The 18,282-nt window shown below is 36.1% G+C and overlaps 1 protein-coding gene across 2 annotated transcripts in view; it reads left to right on the top strand.

The window, feature by feature from the left end:
* The window catches only part of prkar1b (protein kinase, cAMP-dependent, regulatory, type I, beta), a 78,316-nt gene that overhangs the window by 6,902 nt on the left and 53,132 nt on the right, over window positions 1–18,282 (top strand). For both annotated transcript variants that reach the window (XM_051888620.1, XM_051888619.1), the window contains exons 3-4: window positions 3,269–3,439; window positions 7,504–7,595. In XM_051888620.1, coding sequence (XP_051744580.1) covers window positions 3,269–3,439; window positions 7,504–7,595 — 263 coding nt within the window. The remainder of the gene's footprint in view (window positions 1–3,268; window positions 3,440–7,503; window positions 7,596–18,282) is intronic.

The following is an 18,282-nucleotide window of genomic DNA, read 5'->3' as shown; positions in this document are numbered from 1 at the left end:
TTTGTCAGTCATATAAATAAAAATTAAAATGTAGCCTTTAAGCCCAAACTTATACCACCATTTCAAAGTTTGGGATCAGATCAGTAGTTTTTTTTTTTTTTTTTTTTTTTTTTTTTTTTTATTTAAGAAATTAATAATTTAATTCAGCAAGGATGCATTAAATTGATCAAAAGTGACAGTAAAGATAATTATAATGTTACAAAAGATATAAATTTCCAATAAATGCTTTCTGATTTCACAGATTTCAGAGCATATTTGCTTTCTTTATGTGTTGTTTCATGGACAGGCCTGTTGATGGCTGTCTAAAGCTTTGGAGAGAGCATGTGTGTGTTTTGTATGTGTTTGTGTGTGGCATGTGCCCAGCTGTTCCTTTGCATCTGCCTGCCTTCACTTTGGTATTTGTGCCTTGGGATGTTTCAGAGGCAGACGTTTATGCCATTTAACAAACACTTTATCTTTTATATCCTGTAAAAGTTTTAATTGTAAAATTAACAGACTGATATCAGATTTATAGAGGCCAGAATGCCATAGAGATGTCATAGAGAGTGACTCAGGCAAGTAAGCAACCACATAAAAGTGCACTAAAACCTCTCATATAATATTCACACACGCACTATACACACTCATCGGCCACTTTATTAGGTACAACTTGCTTGGGTTGGACCCCTCTTTTACCTTCATAACTGCCTTAATTCTTTGTGGCAGAGATTCAACAAGGTGCTGGAAACATTCCTCAGAGATTCTGGTACATATTGACATGATAGCATCACACAGTTACTGCAGATGTATCGTCTGCTCATCCATGATGCGAATCTCTTGTTCCACCACAGCAAGAATACTCAGGTAGGCTGTGGTGTTTAAACGATGCTCAATTGGTACTAAGGGGCCCAAAGTGTGCCAAGAAAATATCTATTACACCACCAACAGCCTGAACCATTGATACAAGGCAAGATGGATCCATGCTTTCATGCTGTTTACGCCAAATTCTGACCGTACCATCTGAATGTTGCAGCAGAAATCGAGACTCATCAGACCAGGCAACATTTTTCCAATCTTCTATTGTCCAGTTTTGGTGAGTTTGTGCGAATTGTAGCCTCAGTTTCCTGTCTTTAGCTGAGAGGAGCGGCACCTGGTGTGGCCTTCTGTTGCTGTATTTGCTTCAAGGTTCAAAAGTTTAAACCCTCTGAGTTTTCAAGTTTTAATGTCCAAATGTTCTTGTTCAAGAAATTACAGTGGCTGTAGTAATATCTATCGTAAAGAAGTGGCCAAAGAATAAAGATTAAGTAAACATTTGGCAAATATTAAAGGGTTAGTTCACCTAAAAATGAAAATTCTGTCATTAATTACTCACGCTCATGTCGTCCCAATGAGTCGGTGTTCAGACATAAACACTGAAGCTCTGCAATGAAAATAGTATAGCAGTATGACGGGACAGATGAATTTGTTGAATAAAGTCATTATTTTTGTTTTGTTTTTGCGCACAAAAAGTATTCTCGTCGCTTCATAACATTAAGGTTGAACCACTGTACTCACGTCGACTGTTTTAACGATGTCTTTAGTACCTTTCTGGACCACAAAAGGTGCAGTGTCATTGCTGCCTATGTGTGGATCAGATACCCTCGGATTTCATCAAAAATATCTTAATTTGTGTTCCGAAGGCAAACGAAGGTGTTATGGGTTTGGGACGACATTAGGGTGAGTAATTAATGACAGAAATTTCATTTTTGGGTGAACTAACCCTTTAAGGATTTGATCTACTGTGTAACAACAACAATCACTAGGCCGTTGGCGCCCTCTGCAGGCATTTGTTATAATGTATAATGCACATAATGCATTTTCTATTTTTAATTACCACAAAAAAATCTGATTACTCGATTAATCGTCAAAATATTCAATCAATTACTCAATTACCAAAATAATCGTTAGTGACAGCCCTAATTCAGAGATGCTCTTCTGCACGCCTCGGTTGTAACGAGGTTATTTGAGTTACTGTTGCCTTTCTATCAGCTCGAACAAGTCTGGCAATTCTTCTCTGACCTCTGGCACCAACAAGACATTTTGCCCCTCAGAACTTTCTCTGTAAACCCTAGAGATGGCTGTGTGTGAAAATCCCAGTAGATCAGCAGTTTCTGAAGTACTCAGGCCAGTCCGTCTGGCACCAACAATCATGCCACGTTCAAAGTCACTTAAATCACCTTTCTTCCCCGTTCTGATGCTCATTTTGAACTTCAGCAGATCATCTTGATGCCTAAATGCATTGAGTTGCTGCCATGTGATTGGCTGATTAAATATTTGCATTAACGAGCAGTTGAACAGGGGTACCTAATGAATTGGCTGGTGAGTGTAGTTTTATGAAATCAATATGATAATGATTAATACTGACACTCTTGCATTTGTGTGTGTGTATTGCATATACATATATATAAAAAATAAAATTATACATATTACATATTAGATTATTACATATTCATCATATGTTTACACATTACATATATAAATAAATATGACTTATACATACAGTCAAACCAAAATTTATTCAGATACCTTGAACATTTCATTCATTAATTCAGTTTATTCACTATAGTTTTAAAAAAATGGTAATAAAATATGACAAGATCTCAGAGTTAAATTGTGTCATAAAACATTAATCTTAATTATGTCAGATAACACTTAAGCAAAACATGGTCAGGTCAAAGTGTCTGAATAATTTTTGGATCCAATTTTACTGGTAGTCCACTGTATGAAGAATTTTTGGGGTAATATATCACAGTTTACTTTATTTTGCAATCCTCACTTACATAAATAAACTTTAGTGTCCTGCACCTACTAGTAAAAATATATATAAAAATGTCTGAATAATTTTTGGTTTGACTATATGTCTACATACACAGTAATGTATATTAAGACTGTGTAGCTTCTCACGGACACACACATCATTTGTGCTGTGGCACGCAGCTTCATTGTTCTTCCCTCTTTCATACGGGAATCTTTCACTGTCTCTCTCGCGCTCTGCCAGTGAAATCTCAGTGCTGTTGTGTCTGCTGTCTGTGCACACAGTAGGTTTCAGTCTTTTTAGATGCATTAGAACTTATTATCTGTAATCGTGATTTTTAATTGTAGCTTTACCCTCTTTTTAACTCTGCACAGGTTTTTGGGTGTCCTGTGTAATGGGGATTGAAATCCAGGCCTTCATTAGATGGTCACAGCCTTCTCAATGTTTTCAAATGGATGTTTAATCATATGTATCATTCACTTCCTCTCTCCACAGGAAGAATGCAAGCAGATCATGGCCCGTCAGAAGTCCAATTCGCAGTCGGACTCTCACGATGATGAAGTGTCTCCTCCTCCTCCAAACCCGGTGGTGAAGGCCAGGCGCCGGAGAGGTGGGGTCAGTGCTGAAGTCTACACAGAGGAGGATGCCGTCAGCTACGTCAGAAAGGTTAATAAAAATTGTAGTTGAATTTGCATTAATTTCAAGCACACTGTTTTGGATTTGTCTCAGTCTTCTCTTTAGTACTAGACCAGATTCAGGACTGTGTTTTCACATATTCACACATATTTGTTTCATTATATTTGACAAAAATTGGCATTTACAACACATTTGACTTTTCATAATGTGACAATAGGAAATAATACAGGGTGGGATGTGGATTTTATTTAATTAGATGGAAATGTTAGTCTATGATATTATTGGTTGTTTTCCTTTTCTGCACCACCTTAATTATATAAACAGAAAACAAGTCGAATGTGCATTTTACTTTAGAATACATGCACTGCTGAATTGTGCACAGTAACATTTGTTATGAACGTAAAACTCCAGTAATGAACTCCAGTGTTATTTTAGTGTTATTGACTAGTTGCATGTTGAATTTCCGATCCGCAAATGTGCGCATAGACACTTCCGGTTTCGCTTTACGCTGGTACAGTGCTGGAGAAAGCCGAAAACGATCTTTTATAGTTGTTTATAGAATCTATTATATCACTTAAAATACTACTAAGAAACATATTACTATCACATGAGCCAATGGCATTTAAACGCATACATGCATTAATGAATGAACTCATGGTGCATACGCTTATACAATGACAATAATGCCTACTGTAAATATAGTTACAACTACGATTAGAGAACATTCACACATTTGCCCTGTGATAGGCTACAATTTATCTCCATAAATACTATTTTCTCAATTCTGTGCATATTTTCACTTACCTACATCAATTGCTCCATCAATATGATCATTACTTATTTTACATGTTTTCTTTGCATCAGTTATCTTTTTAGATAAAAACAAGGGCTGTAAAAAGATTTTGATTAATTTACATTTTTAACACAGTTTAATGTAGCAACATTTTTTTTTTATTTTTTTTTTTACCCGTAGTAAAATACTGTTAGTGCTGCTTATAGACACCAGACAGATAATGATTTATGCTACAGATGCTCTTTACTCATCTCACTTGAACTAAATAAATGCAGTAATTAATAGAAACACACAGGGGAAATACAAACACTGAAAATTAGATGCATTTAAATTACATTGGCTACTAAATAATACAAACAGTTAGCAGTAATAACTGTAATAACGTTACCAAATAAAGTTACTAAAGTATACACTGAGTCCATATCATATTCCCATGCTTATTTATATCTCTGATGAGGATTGGTACTTCGGTTGACAATAGCAAACATTATATCCTTATGAGGGTCGAGTGTTGTTCCACGCAGAAAGAGAAGGCAGTTTTTGAGCCATTTAGTCCCCCAGCTGTCAGAACAAAATCAGGAAATGTATATTACACACTTGAGTGTTTTGTATGGATAAAGAGATCCATGTGGATCACCGCTGAGCCTGAACCACAGAATCAACAGGAGAAAGATTGAAAGATCTCAGCGTATCTCGTTGAATTACCACACAGAGGTACACGATAATATAAGAAGAATGTTTTCTTTCATCTCTGATAGACCACCATCTTCTCTTTAATTAAAAAAAAAACAAAACATTTATTTATATCTAGCCAAGTTTCATATTTACAGTAAGTTTCTTCTTGCACCAAATACTAGCGTCGCTAAGTCCGGTAGGGCGAGAGCGGAAGTAACCATGCACACACTCGCATCACCGCAGCTCATCGGCGCCATCTTCTGCACCTAGTCCAGGCTAGTCTGGGCAAGTTCGGTCTTAGAGAGTCGCTGAAAAAAACCCCTCACCTGCCTATAGCCTTAAGGCGGGTGCACACTGTGCGATTTTGGCCACGATTTGGTTGTCTGGGACAAATTTTGAGAGTCCTAAAAGATTCCTAGGCAAAATTCTGTAGTCTTTGATCGCTAGTTTGACATGTTCACCGACAGCCCATCAAATTTAATCTCAGACGAAATTCTGGCAGTGTCAGAAGATTTGGCGCACAGTCCTGCAGTGTGACTTCTCCTCCGACAAACGTCAAATTGTCTTCGTTTTTCAAGACAAGCCGTGATCAAAATTAACACTAGAGATTTCTTTGTTAGCCACCATTTCAGTCCCGTGTGTAATGCAGCTCATAGTCACCGAATGTGTGTGGGTTGATGATGTAAAACTCTTGACAAGTTTTCAAGCGCGCATCCGTTTTTAACGCGTCTTGACTGTCGTACAGTCTGACGTAAATGACAGCTGAGATCCCACAGTGTGACATGAGGATCATGTTCGTACAGTCTGACAAGCAACAATCGTAAAGGATTATTATGAATCGCACAGTGTGCACCCAGCTTTAGTAATCCTGAAGAGCTTGATTAGCTTGTTCAGGTGTGTTTGATTAAGGTTGGAGCTAAACTCTGCAGGACAGCGGCTCTCTAGGATCGAACCTGCCTACCCCTGACCTAGTCCATTATATACTATTATAGAATTTATTATTTTGAACAGACTTTTATTTTCAGTTTTCATTTTAGTTTAATAATTTATTTATGTGCTTTTGTCATTTTTATTAGCTTTTTTATATTTCTATTTAGCTTTAATTTATTTTATTTTAGTACTTAATATTATTAATTTCATTTAGTTGCCTAGACAAGTTTTTTTAAGTTTAAGTTTTTCATCTAACATACTAAGGCTTTCAAAATCATGGAAATATGTATTTCAGTTAACCCTCTGGTGCTGTTCGGTCATTTTTGACCGAAAAATTTTATGTTTTGTTTTTTCTTTTAAAATTTTTTACTTCAGCAGAATGGTACGAAACTTGGTAAACGTTTTGGCACTTGCTATGCAAACACACACACACCAGACACACACACAAATAATAGACATTATTTGGAAAGCTTTTTGTACTGAAAACTCTTGTACTGTTCGCATCAGAAATGATTGCATTGGAAACGAATGGGATGCGAATTTCATCTAGTGGAAACATTTGGTACTGGCCCAAACTAAATATTACTGCAAGCTCATTTTTTGAGATATCAACCTCAAATTTGGAACACAACTTGATTGATGAACTAGATTTATGGCTTTGATTTTCTCACATTTTTAGAATAAAACATGTTTTGGAATATATATAATATATATATATATATATAATATATGCTTTATATAAAATTTAAGAATGGTATTTTTATGCATTTTTCATAATAATCAACTTAAAATTCTCAGTTTCTGACACTCCTGGCACTCGAGTTTGTTGACAACAGGACAAATGGAAGAGTGAAAGAACGTTCTCTTTTACACAGGTCCTTTGCATTCAGATATCAGAATATTACCAGCGTCAGGAACAAGTGGATGGTTAATTTTAATGGCGTCCTGTTGGATTATTTGTTTGTTCGGACCATTTCATTTTATAAACAAGGCACAGAGAGAAACTTTGTTAAAAGTGTATTATATCTGACAGCATTTCATAATGCGTTGTCTGTAAATGATGGTTTTATATGGATAATATTTTTAAAACACTTACTCACATACAATAGCGAGTGGGCGTTGATACTGTTTCCTAAGCAGTGATGTTAGCCAAACATAACAGTGGCCGTTTACTGACAAGCCTTAAAGGAGCCCTTAATGAAGGTTAAAAAATATTTTTTGCACATACAGTTTATATCTGTTTTTTTATGTGTGTGTGTGTGTGTGTGTGTGTGTGCAAAAAACGTTATTAACATTATAAATGAACCTCAAGGAACATATTAACATAATAATAATAAAAAAAAATCCATGTCATGACCCCTTTAATAACTGCAAACCATAAGTACTAAGTACTAACATTGGTACATAACACATCCTGTGTCATTTATGCTACATTATAAACATGAATGATTCCTCAAATCATGGACGTTGTTGAGGAGAGGTGTACTATTAATTAAGTAAGCTCTAAGCAATCAGAATTACATTTTTTGCCTTGTGTATGATAAAACAGGTGAAAAGGAGAGTTTAGGTTGGGCTCTTTTAACTCATTTCCCTGTGAAAATACGCAAATGTAGTTAGATATTATTTTGCAGAATGCCAAGAAAACCTAATAATTTGTTTGTTTAATCTAGTAACTTATTGTTTTCTTTGGTTACAGGTCATTCCAAAGGACTACAAGACAATGACCGCGCTGGCCAAAGCCATCTCTAAGAATGTGCTGTTTGCCCACCTAGATGACAATGAGAGAAGGTAAATGCTCGTCATCTCTCACTATATTTCTCATTGTGGATGAATTGGGTCGCGTTGTTTTCAGCTGGTTTCTTGTTGTCAGCACTGGTCTTGTGTGCGTTTAGCGGGGTGAGGGTGTGAGTCGTGTCAGAGGGGCTTGTGAGTAGCCACTGTATTCGCTCTGTTGCTCTCGTCACCATGGCAACTTGCGTCGAAATAAAACGAGGCATTGTGTCTGACAGTAGTGGAAAGTGTGTTTTAATGTGGGTGTGGGGAAATAGCATTGCGTGGATTGTTGGCTTTTGAGTCGGGGAGATGCCACAATCCCTAAACAACAACGAGAAGAAAAAAAGCCTCTCCCAGGAATTTCGCTCAGGTTGCTCCGTCTTTGTGCATGGAATACAGTTTCACTGCTGAGGAGAATCCATTATGCATACAGATCCACCATGAAGGGAACAAACTCTCAGCTTTCTGCTTTTAAACCCTCTATGAGAACACACGAAACGGCCCAAACTGCCCAAAACATCCAGCACTCAGCTGGAAATTCACCACACTTATTATCAGGCTTTCTCGCCAGGGACTGCAGATGCGTGCTATCGTGTTTTAAGATTGATATCATTTTTTTTGGCTGTTGTGAATATATTACAGTCACCATTTATCAGAATTACAAGCAAATTTAGTTGGAAAACACTGATTAGCATGGCTATTTTGTATTGTACATCATCTTAAGTCCTAAAGCTTATGTTGTCATTTTTCTTTGGAAAGCTCCAGAACACTCTTCATATTTCTGAATCAGATTTGTGGAGAACCATGTTTCCATGGTTACGGGATTTTCGCTCCTGGCGACGGAATAGCACAATGTCCAATTATCTGCATATGTGTCTGTGATACTGTCAAAGCAACAGGCTTGACGTGGTCATACTGAGGTGCAGCAGATTATGACTCTGCGGTATCTGGTAAATGACTGGAAAATGACATTATGTCAGGATCATTTCATTTTAGTCTGACATGTTGCAGATGCACTGTGAACAGTCTGGATTTCTCTAGACTTGCAGTCAAACACTTTAACTAGAATAAATAACGCTTTAAATAGAAATAATAGAATGTTTCACAGTCAGTCAGTTTTTTTTTTTTTTTAAAGAAAGTATCACTTATTTTGCAAGGATGCATTAAAATTACAATTAGATCTCTTTTATTGAATCCAAAAGGTTTTATTTATTTTACTACATATAAAGGTATTTTAAAGATTTTGAAGTGTCAAAGGTCATTCGGTTTAACCGTCCAAAGGCCAATACAGCCACTTCATTTGTGATTAAAATATCTTAAAACGTAATAAATGTATATAGTTTTTATTGTGGCATGATTTTATAACATCATACATCAACATAGTGCAAAATGGTATTAAAATTATGTGTAGAAGTCGTTCCTTTGTTATGAGAAAGAATGTCCGGAAAAAATGAATTTCATTGATGTCATTTGGAGTAACCAATATAAAGGGACCATTTTGGATCAAGTCATGCTGACAGTATCATGTGACAGGATGTGACATCATTCAGACACCTGCGAAGGACCACATGGTTGTGAAGAAAAGTAAATAACTCTCTTTCAACTATTTGAAAAATTCATGTTTTCACTTGCTTATATGCATGTCCCGAAACATCAGGTCATTCGGTACAACCGTTATAAAACATGGAAAATGGTGTAATATTTTAAAAACTTGTACTAAATATAAAATGTTTGATTGTCCTTTTGTTAGCTAGCAAGCAAGCTAACTAGCTATATATCAGCCTGTTAGCATTGTTTGAAAATATTGTCATTTGGTATAACCAAAAGTGTAATTCGGTAAAACCGAAATTTTGGTTAAACCGAATAACTTTTTTGGTGACAAATTGTCCATCTTGTAAAAAATGACAAAAGCAGTGTTAATTGATTATAAAAACCACATAATCTCATTTTTAACACTTAATAAAACTTCAAAATTAATCACATCTCCATTATGTTTTTTTTACACTTTTAAAAACCTTATTCATCAATGACCCATTTACATGCATCTAAAGTCAAAATACGCTTTTCTCATAATATATAGTGCACATCACCTCATTTCTCAAAGACTCTGAAAATGTTTAGTTCGAGATTCAGTCTCTCTAAACCCCTCCTTTCTGCGAACCTACTCTGCTCTGATTGGTCAGATGGGCGCAGTCTGTTGTGATTGGTCGACTGCTTACAGCACGCATCAGAAAGAAAGAGGCCATTACCAAATCTGAATTTCATCTCTGGATGCTTACTCAGCACTTGATACACAGTGATGTCGATGGTGGCGTTTTTTTTCTGTATCAATTCCAGCGCGAGTCCTCATGCTGTATGCAAAGTGAACTCTCAGCACAGAAAACATAGTCTTCTCAACATGTCGACAACATGAACCGAACTCTTCCAGTCTCATCTACAACTACAGTGTTTGAGGGTCAAAGGAAATGCTGTTCGCGAGCAGCCAATGAAGACCACTGGCTGGCATTATGAAAATCTGGTACATTGTTATGTAGGTTTGTAACAGGAATTGAGACTGGAATTGGTGACGACTCGTTTCAACAGCTCAGAATTGATTATTTCTTTTAGGAGACAATAACTTTATTTGTCATGCACTTTGATCTTTAAAACTTTGCTGACCTTGTACATTCAGAAACAGCTACATTGCACACTACATGAAAGATAATATCCGAAAAAGCATAATAGGGGCACTTCAAATTGATCACATGTGACAGTAAAGATTAAAGAATCCTGATTTTTCCACAAAAATATACAGCAGCACAACTGTTTTCAATGCTGATAATAATAATGAATGTTTCTTGAGCATCAAATCAGAATATCAGAATGATTTCTGATGAATCATGTGACACTGAAGACTGGCGTAATGATGCTGAAAATATAGCTTTGATCACAGGAATAAATTACAATCGAGTTATTTGAAATTGTAATAATATTTCACAATATTACTGTTTTTACTGTATTTTTGATCAAATTAATGCAGCCTGGGTGAGCAGAAGAGTCTTCTTTCAAAAACTTTTTGAGTGATTTTTTTTTTTTTTTTTTTTTTTTTTTTTTTTTTAAATTCCATTTATCTATCTTGATCTATAGCCACTAGGCTACTACAATCCCAAATTTGTGCAGTGTGCAGTAAACTCAAAATGCAACAGCATACAGCAGCTGAAGTGACGCCCTTGGTTCATATGCTTTGCAAATGTAAGCATCATTGTCACCACTGGCACAGATTTGGCTGTTCGCTCTTGCAGGCGTTCATACATATGGCCATATATAGTAGAACATGCCATACACTGTTTACTTTATTATACTGCAGTCAGTAAGAGCGTATTGTTATGATCACTGGAGACTCAAGGCCAGATGTAATCACTACTGCTGGAGTTAAACATTACAGCTATATGGCAGATATTGTAAGGGAGTATCTGGCCTGTGGCATAGCCCACCCTAGGGCCCACCCTACAGGTTATTTGTTGTCTAGTGTGGTTTTGTTGCCATGGCAAATAGAAGCAGTTACCTCATGGTGGCATGGGAATAGCCCAGTGGCAAATTTAATGCAAGAAGAAATCTGTTGCTGAACTTGACTTTGGGAGTCAGGTCAGCATGAAAGAAATATAAGTAGTCAATAGAAGCTTGCTGCTTTTTAGTAAGCTGAATGACATTATTCTTGCACAAAAATTGATCTTGTCATCTATTTTATGATGTCCTTTCAGCGAAGAGTGCATTTGTGTGTGTGTGTATGTGTGAGAGAAAAAGAGAGAGAGAGATTTAGGCTTTACACGTACACATTTACATTTCTTTGCATGTTTTGCTGGCATAACTGGTCAAACTGGCCAAGATTTCTAATTTTTTTTTTTTTTTTTTTTTTTTTTCAAGTTTTAGTTTTTGTTTAGTTCTATAGCACCAATTGTAATGCTGTGCCAATTCAAAGGCATTTTTATTGAAAAAGTGCTGTTTGATGTAGAAATGTTTGTATTATCTATTATGAACAAAAAGCAATTGTAATTGTGTAAAAATAAGTCATTCTGAGGACCATTGTTGTCTTCTAATTATTATTATTATTATTATTATTTTTATTATTATTACTTACTTTTTATTATCATTATTGTTAGGTCTGTCACAAAAGATTTTTTTTTTTTTGTAATTGAGAAATCTGATAATATTTTTTTGTGGTAATAAAAATAGACCTAAGTGAACAATAGGCTTTAAAATGACTTAAAATACATATTATAATAACAACGAGGCAATAATAATTGGTAATTGGTTCAAATAAAGAATCAAAAGCATTAAGCGAGTAATCATATGGTTTTATTGAACAACACTTTTAAAATACATGATGTAATATATATAACATAAACAATCAATTTATGTACATTATGTATTGTAACAAATGCCTGCAGAGGTTGCCAACGGCCTTGTGATTGTTGTTGTTACACTCCACAGCAGATCAAATCCTTGTTTAAAGCGGGGGTATCACACACAGTTTCTGCCAATCTCATGTTAATCTTGAGTACCTACAGAGTACCTACGCCTGGAGGCATGCCGTGTGAGCGGAGCTAAAGAGTGACGAGCATGCACAGCTTTTGCGTAGCAATCGTCTGCAAGCTATCAATGGTCAACTAAACAAATGTATTTAAACACACACAATACACCATCGCATTATCCCTGGACAACTTTTGAATCACTATAATGAATATAGCGTATAGTGAATGATGAATAATGAATTTATGAATTCACTACGTTCGTGTTGTTTACATTATATGCACTTAGGCGCCTATTACCAACAAAACAGACATTTGAAGCAGTTTTACTCACCACCTGCGGTTCTGACCGGGATCATTATAATACTCCGTCATACATCCAACTCGTGTTTTGAAACTTTGGCCATGTTTAGCATGAGAATCCAACTCTTTAACAGTGTAAATAAGTCAGAATACATGAAATAGCATTATACCCCCCCTTTAAAATTGGCCAAACAACATTTAATTCAAATGTCCACTTAATCTTTAATATTTGGCCACTTCTTTATGATAGAAATCCTACAGCCACTGTAATTTCTTTAATAAAAACATGTGAACATCAAAACATGCAAACTCAGAGCGAGGGTTTAAACTTTTATTTTGAAATCGCAATGAATTTAGAATACATATTTAGAATATTTAGAAACATATTGATGTATTCCCCAGTGTTGGCATAGGTTCATAAATTATTTACATTACAAATCTGGTGAAATAACGTGTGTTGTGTTCCCAGATGAACTTTATAAGCAATCCAAACTCACTGCATATGCAGAGATGGAGCTGCTGAGATGTGCTTCACTCCACGTAGTGCAACACTTTCCTATGAAACACAAAGCGTGTCACATTAGGACTGGACGATTAATCAAAAAGTAATCAAAACTGAAATTCAGAACCTCTAACCGACGATTCAAATAAATGTACTGGTACTGTACTAATTTATCTGTATCTGATTTACAACCAGCAGAAATCTGTAAGAAATGTTACGAACCATTGATAAAATAACTGCTGAAGGTGAGCACTCTTTCATTAGGAAAAAATATCCCACTTTTAATACTTCTCTTTCGAGTCTTGTACCACAACGGAAAAATTCACACAAAAATAATTAGAGATTATCACGTGTGTTCAGTGTGTACTGTATCCGTGCATTAGGTCTTAAAGTGACAGCAGCCTAATATTCCTGCTGTCTGTGTTTTTAATGTTAATCAAACAACAAAAGACAAGGTAATCACTCACTGCTCTTGATTTAATAGCTTCTGTAAATTTAATACGGATCAATCTTTAATTTATATAGTCAAATATGCAATGTTATTTTACATTTGATTACTTTATTCAGTTTCTGTACCTGAAAACTACTGTTAGACCTACCTGAAAACTTGCAAAGCACTTGTTTTATTTGTATCTTTGCTCTATTGTATTTATTTGTGCTGTTGCTTGTAGTTAGATTATTTGTTCTTATTTCATTTTTTTTTTATTTGACAGTAGTCCTTTTTTCCCTGAACATAGCACATGTTAAAATCATAATATAGCATAGTAATTTGAACCGTTACACCCCTAGTGTGGAGCAGCATTTACTGTGAACGGAGCCACTCTGAGATGCTGGAAGAAACACGTAACCTGCAAATAATTAAAGCGTCGCGCTTCACTCTGAAACCCGCAGCGCATATATTTATTTAATTGAAATGCAGCCTTTGAGATTTCACAATAGCACTATGCTATATTATGATTTTAAATGGTTTTAATATATTGTGCAGCCTTAGAAAATGGTCTAATAATTTGTTCATGGATTCTCGTCCGCAGAATGTGCCACTTCCAGTATTTTGCTGGTTAATCGACTGGTTAATTGCAGTTGAGTTGAACTGCTGTAAGAATATGGGGGTAAATGTTAAAAATAAAATATTACAATGCAAAAAAAATCCTATGTTTTTCTAAAATGGGCTTCATTTTCTTTATGCAAATGTCCTTTTTTTTGTCATTTGATTTTAGGGTGAAATATGGCCTGTTCTTGAGAGGTTTTGTGAGGGTTGCCTTATATTTCTTCATGCCAATGCATGAGTCTCTTAATCTCTGCCATTGTTTATACTGTATTGAGTAAAGCCAAAGTGGATATTCTCACTGTTATTTTACCCACAAACACAAGTGGACATATGAACCCTCAGTCAGAACCCATTCTTCATTCCTGGATTTGAACACCATCCTGTCTATGGCCCCAACTCTCTCTCTCGCTTCAGGGGTCCTGCAGCATCTCAAACAACAGAGCATTGTGTTCTAATTAAAAAAGCACAATACCAGTAATCAGCAGTAACGAGTGCTTGAGCTGCAATGAACCACTGAACTGAGTAGCTACTGTATATACAGAGAGATTGTCTCATCTATTTTTAAATTCCTTCAGAACAGACGTTGTGTTGTGGTTTTGCATGCACACATTTCTGCACGTACTGTACATGAAATAAATCACTGTGTGCATGTACGTCATACTTGCTAGAATTAGACAGATAAGCCTATGGAGATTAGCGTGGCCACTTATTGTTTGCTATATAAAATAATGTTTTCTTTTGTCTAACATCATCACAGCTCCAAACGACGGGGAACATAATGCGGCTAAATAAAATAAAAGCATGGTTAGTTAGATTTTAAACTGTTTTGATGGAGGATAAATGTCTCCTGATAACTCAGAGTAGCTTTATCGTGTCCAAACACATCTGTTCAGCTCCCCTTTATAATGTTAACCTGCTCTTAGCATAATGGCTATCTGGTTTCCTGCTCATATCTGATATAAACTTCACACTGTGATTGTGGGGAACAGCTGTTTCACGCACCTGCAGACCAGACAGTACTATTAAAAATGACCTTTAAAGTAGACAGTCACGCTTTTGTAATGCAAGCTAGTGTGGCTATTGAGTTTCGAACGCGGTCCAAGTTTAAAAAGAAAGGTAGATTAGGTAGAACTCTGTCAAAAAAAGATTTTTTTTTTTTTTAATTTAGCCAAAAATTTACTAAAAAAAAAAAAAAAAAAAAAACTGATGGAATTGTAAAAAATAGAAAAAGACAAGGACAAATGAGAGCCGATTTTCCACCGTCAGGCTGAACGGTCCTAAGAACGGTATAATGGTTACAGTTATATTTCCACTTGAGCTTGGTTCAGCGCAGCTCAATTACAAACCGTTCTTGACCCAGAATTGACCGTTCGCAAAGACCCGCCCTCTTTAGTTACTGTTGCTACGTCCGACAAGCCGTGCCACTCTCACGCCACACATCATGTTCTCACGCAGTGAAAAATACATCGCGGAGCGGAGAGGACACTGAAAACGCGCCAACAGACAAGACAGAGCAGGTTACTTTTGATATGAAACAAAGTCTCAAATTTCAAATTTTGTCATTTTTAAAGAAATTTAAACAATAAATACCGTTTTGTGGCTCTTTAATGTGTCGCGACAGATCGTTGTAGTGCCTCAGTTCAAGCGGCTTGTGAACCGATTATCTCTTCCTACTAGTTGATTTATAGAATCAAATAAACATGAATGAACATCAGAAGTAATGTTGTTTCAACCGCAGAAAGACGTCAGTACATACCATTTTTCAAGTTCAAGTCCACAGATGTTAATCTAATAATACTAACTTCCCTGACTGCTTTGTCGGACAAAATGGCGGATTCGGCGTTATGATTGGTTAGATCGCCTGTCAATCAAACTCCCGGTGAAGGGTCAATTCTCAGCACGGTTGACTAACCTGGTAGAATGTGTGTAGTGACGTTACCACTCATCTGTTGTCTGGCTGCCAGTTCCTCTTTAGCTGGCCAAGCGCACTATTTGAGTGAATTAAACACAAGTTAAAGGGTTAGTTCACCTAAAAATGAAAATTCTGTCATTAATTACTCACCCTCATGTCGTTCCAAACCCATAAGTCCTTTGTTCATCTTCGGAACACAAATTAAGATATTTTTGATGAAATCCGTGAGCTACCTGTCTCCGATAGACTGCAACACAATTACCACTTTCAAGGCCCAGAAAGGTAGTAAAAGACATTGTTAAAATAGTACATTTGATTACAGTGGTTCAACCTTAATGTTATGAAGTGATGAGAATACTTTTTGTGCGCAAAAAAAACAAACAAAAAATGTAGCTGTGAGCATCAATTATCAGGGTTCAAGCGCTTTAAGGCCTTTAAGCACAGGCGTAAAAAGGTATTACGTTTCATTCAGCAAGCTGTAACCATCTCAATCATAGATGGAAAAGACCATTTACAGCCAATACAGGAAATTTACCATAGAAAATATATGGTTAAAAAACAGCTATCGAGGTTGAACCAAAAAACCTAGGGCTAGTTCGCCAAAGTTGGTTTTCAAAATAATCTCCAATGTTTAATGAATGATTCGACGGTCAGAGGTGGTCCTAGAGGCAAAGTTGCTCAGAATGATACGAGTGTCGTGGGGGTGTGCGAAAAATCGTGCAATACACGATCATTTACGCACAAGAAAAATGTGAAGAACCCCTCCATGGTCGATTTCTTTCAAAATTCTCACAGGCCTCTAGGGCCATGAGTCAAACGGGCCCAGCAAGTTTTGTTCTGATCAGCCTCAGTTAACCTTGTCCAATAGCTGCTCAAAATTCATTGGCCGATGGCGGACATGTTTTTTGAGATGCGTCAATGTCCTCATAGACGGTCATGGCATTTTGGACAAAGACACTTTATGCCAATTTTTAAGTCGGTTGGACTAACAGTGAAGTAGTTATAGCCATTTTCATGTTTTTTTTTCCTGTTATAGCACCACCAAGTGGTCAGTCATTGTGTCCTTTTTCATGTGACCACAGAATGATATAGGTGTGCTGAGTTTGGTGAAAATATCTCATTCCGCCATTTTAGTAAAAGTGGCTCCACCCGCTTCGAATGTTTTCCAAGATAATCTTGCTGCACTGGTTTGGTTCTTATCAGGTCAAAAACCTAGGACTAGTTCGCAAAAGTAGGTTTTTAAAAAAATACAAAATACCCAAAAATTTAGTCACATTGACTATTTCAACAACGTCTTTACTACATTTATGTGCCTCAAAAAGGTGCAGTGATGTTACTGCCTGTGGGTGGTTCAGAAACCTCTTGGATTTCATCAAAAATATCTTAATCTGTGTTCCGAAGATGAACTAAGTTCTTATGGGTTTTGGAACGACATGAGGGTGAGTAATTAAAGACAGAAATTTCATTTTTGGTTTCATTTTTTTCTTTTCATTATTAAAAGAAATATCTGATCATCCTCCATAACACAGTCGCTATTTAGATCTCATACTGTCTGTAAACTCCTGCTTTACCAAGGCAACAACTTTTCTAACTTTTCTTTTAAATTTTTTTACAACACATTTCTATCACATTCAAAAGAGGTCCGTTATCAGCCTCATGGTGGAAAATGAAACCATATCCATATTGGCTGGGCCGGATTGGCACGGAATGGAACGGTTAAGCAACGAAAACCATTTGGCCCGACAGTGGAAAAGCATCTAAGCTGTCTCTATCCAGACTGAGTGAAGTGTGAGTAATTTGTTAGCGTTCTTCAGTGGATGGATGGATCTGTCTCTAGAGAATCTCAAGTCTGTCAGCACATGTGCACGTTAGCTAGATAGACCGTTTTAGTGATGTGAAACTTTCTTTGCTTGCTTTCTGTATACTAAACCAATGTAATTTTTTTCTAATTCATAAAAAGCAATAAACTAATTCATAAACGGTTCTTAAAGGGATAGTTCACTGAAAAATTAAAATGTGGTCATCATTTACTCGCCCTCAAGTTGTTCCAGACCTGTATGAATTTCTTTGTTCTGCTGTACACAAAGAAAGATATTTGGAAGAATGTTTGTAACCAAACAGATCTAGCCCCACATTTACCACCATAGTAGGAAAAATAAATACTATGGACACTTAGATCCAAATTTCTCCAGCACTTTTTTAAAAGAGATGCAGTTATAATATTTTAAGTTCATGTTGGCTTGTCAGTACTTGTGTTCATTCTAATAATTGCATTTTGTAATAGCAATAAATTACCAAATGATAACTAAAGGTTTCAATTATATATGACCAAAGATTGTTCCTCTCTGTGGTACAATTATAGGGATTACTTTGATTTATCTAGTTTTAGCCTTTAAATCACTGCATAAATCTGCATGCTGCAACCTGCC

The sequence above is a fragment of the Ctenopharyngodon idella genome, chromosome 3, assembly GCF_019924925.1.
Source record: "Ctenopharyngodon idella isolate HZGC_01 chromosome 3, HZGC01, whole genome shotgun sequence".
Classification (NCBI taxonomy): Eukaryota; Metazoa; Chordata; class Actinopteri; order Cypriniformes; family Xenocyprididae; genus Ctenopharyngodon; species Ctenopharyngodon idella.
This window is presented reverse-complemented; position numbering and strand designations above follow the sequence as displayed.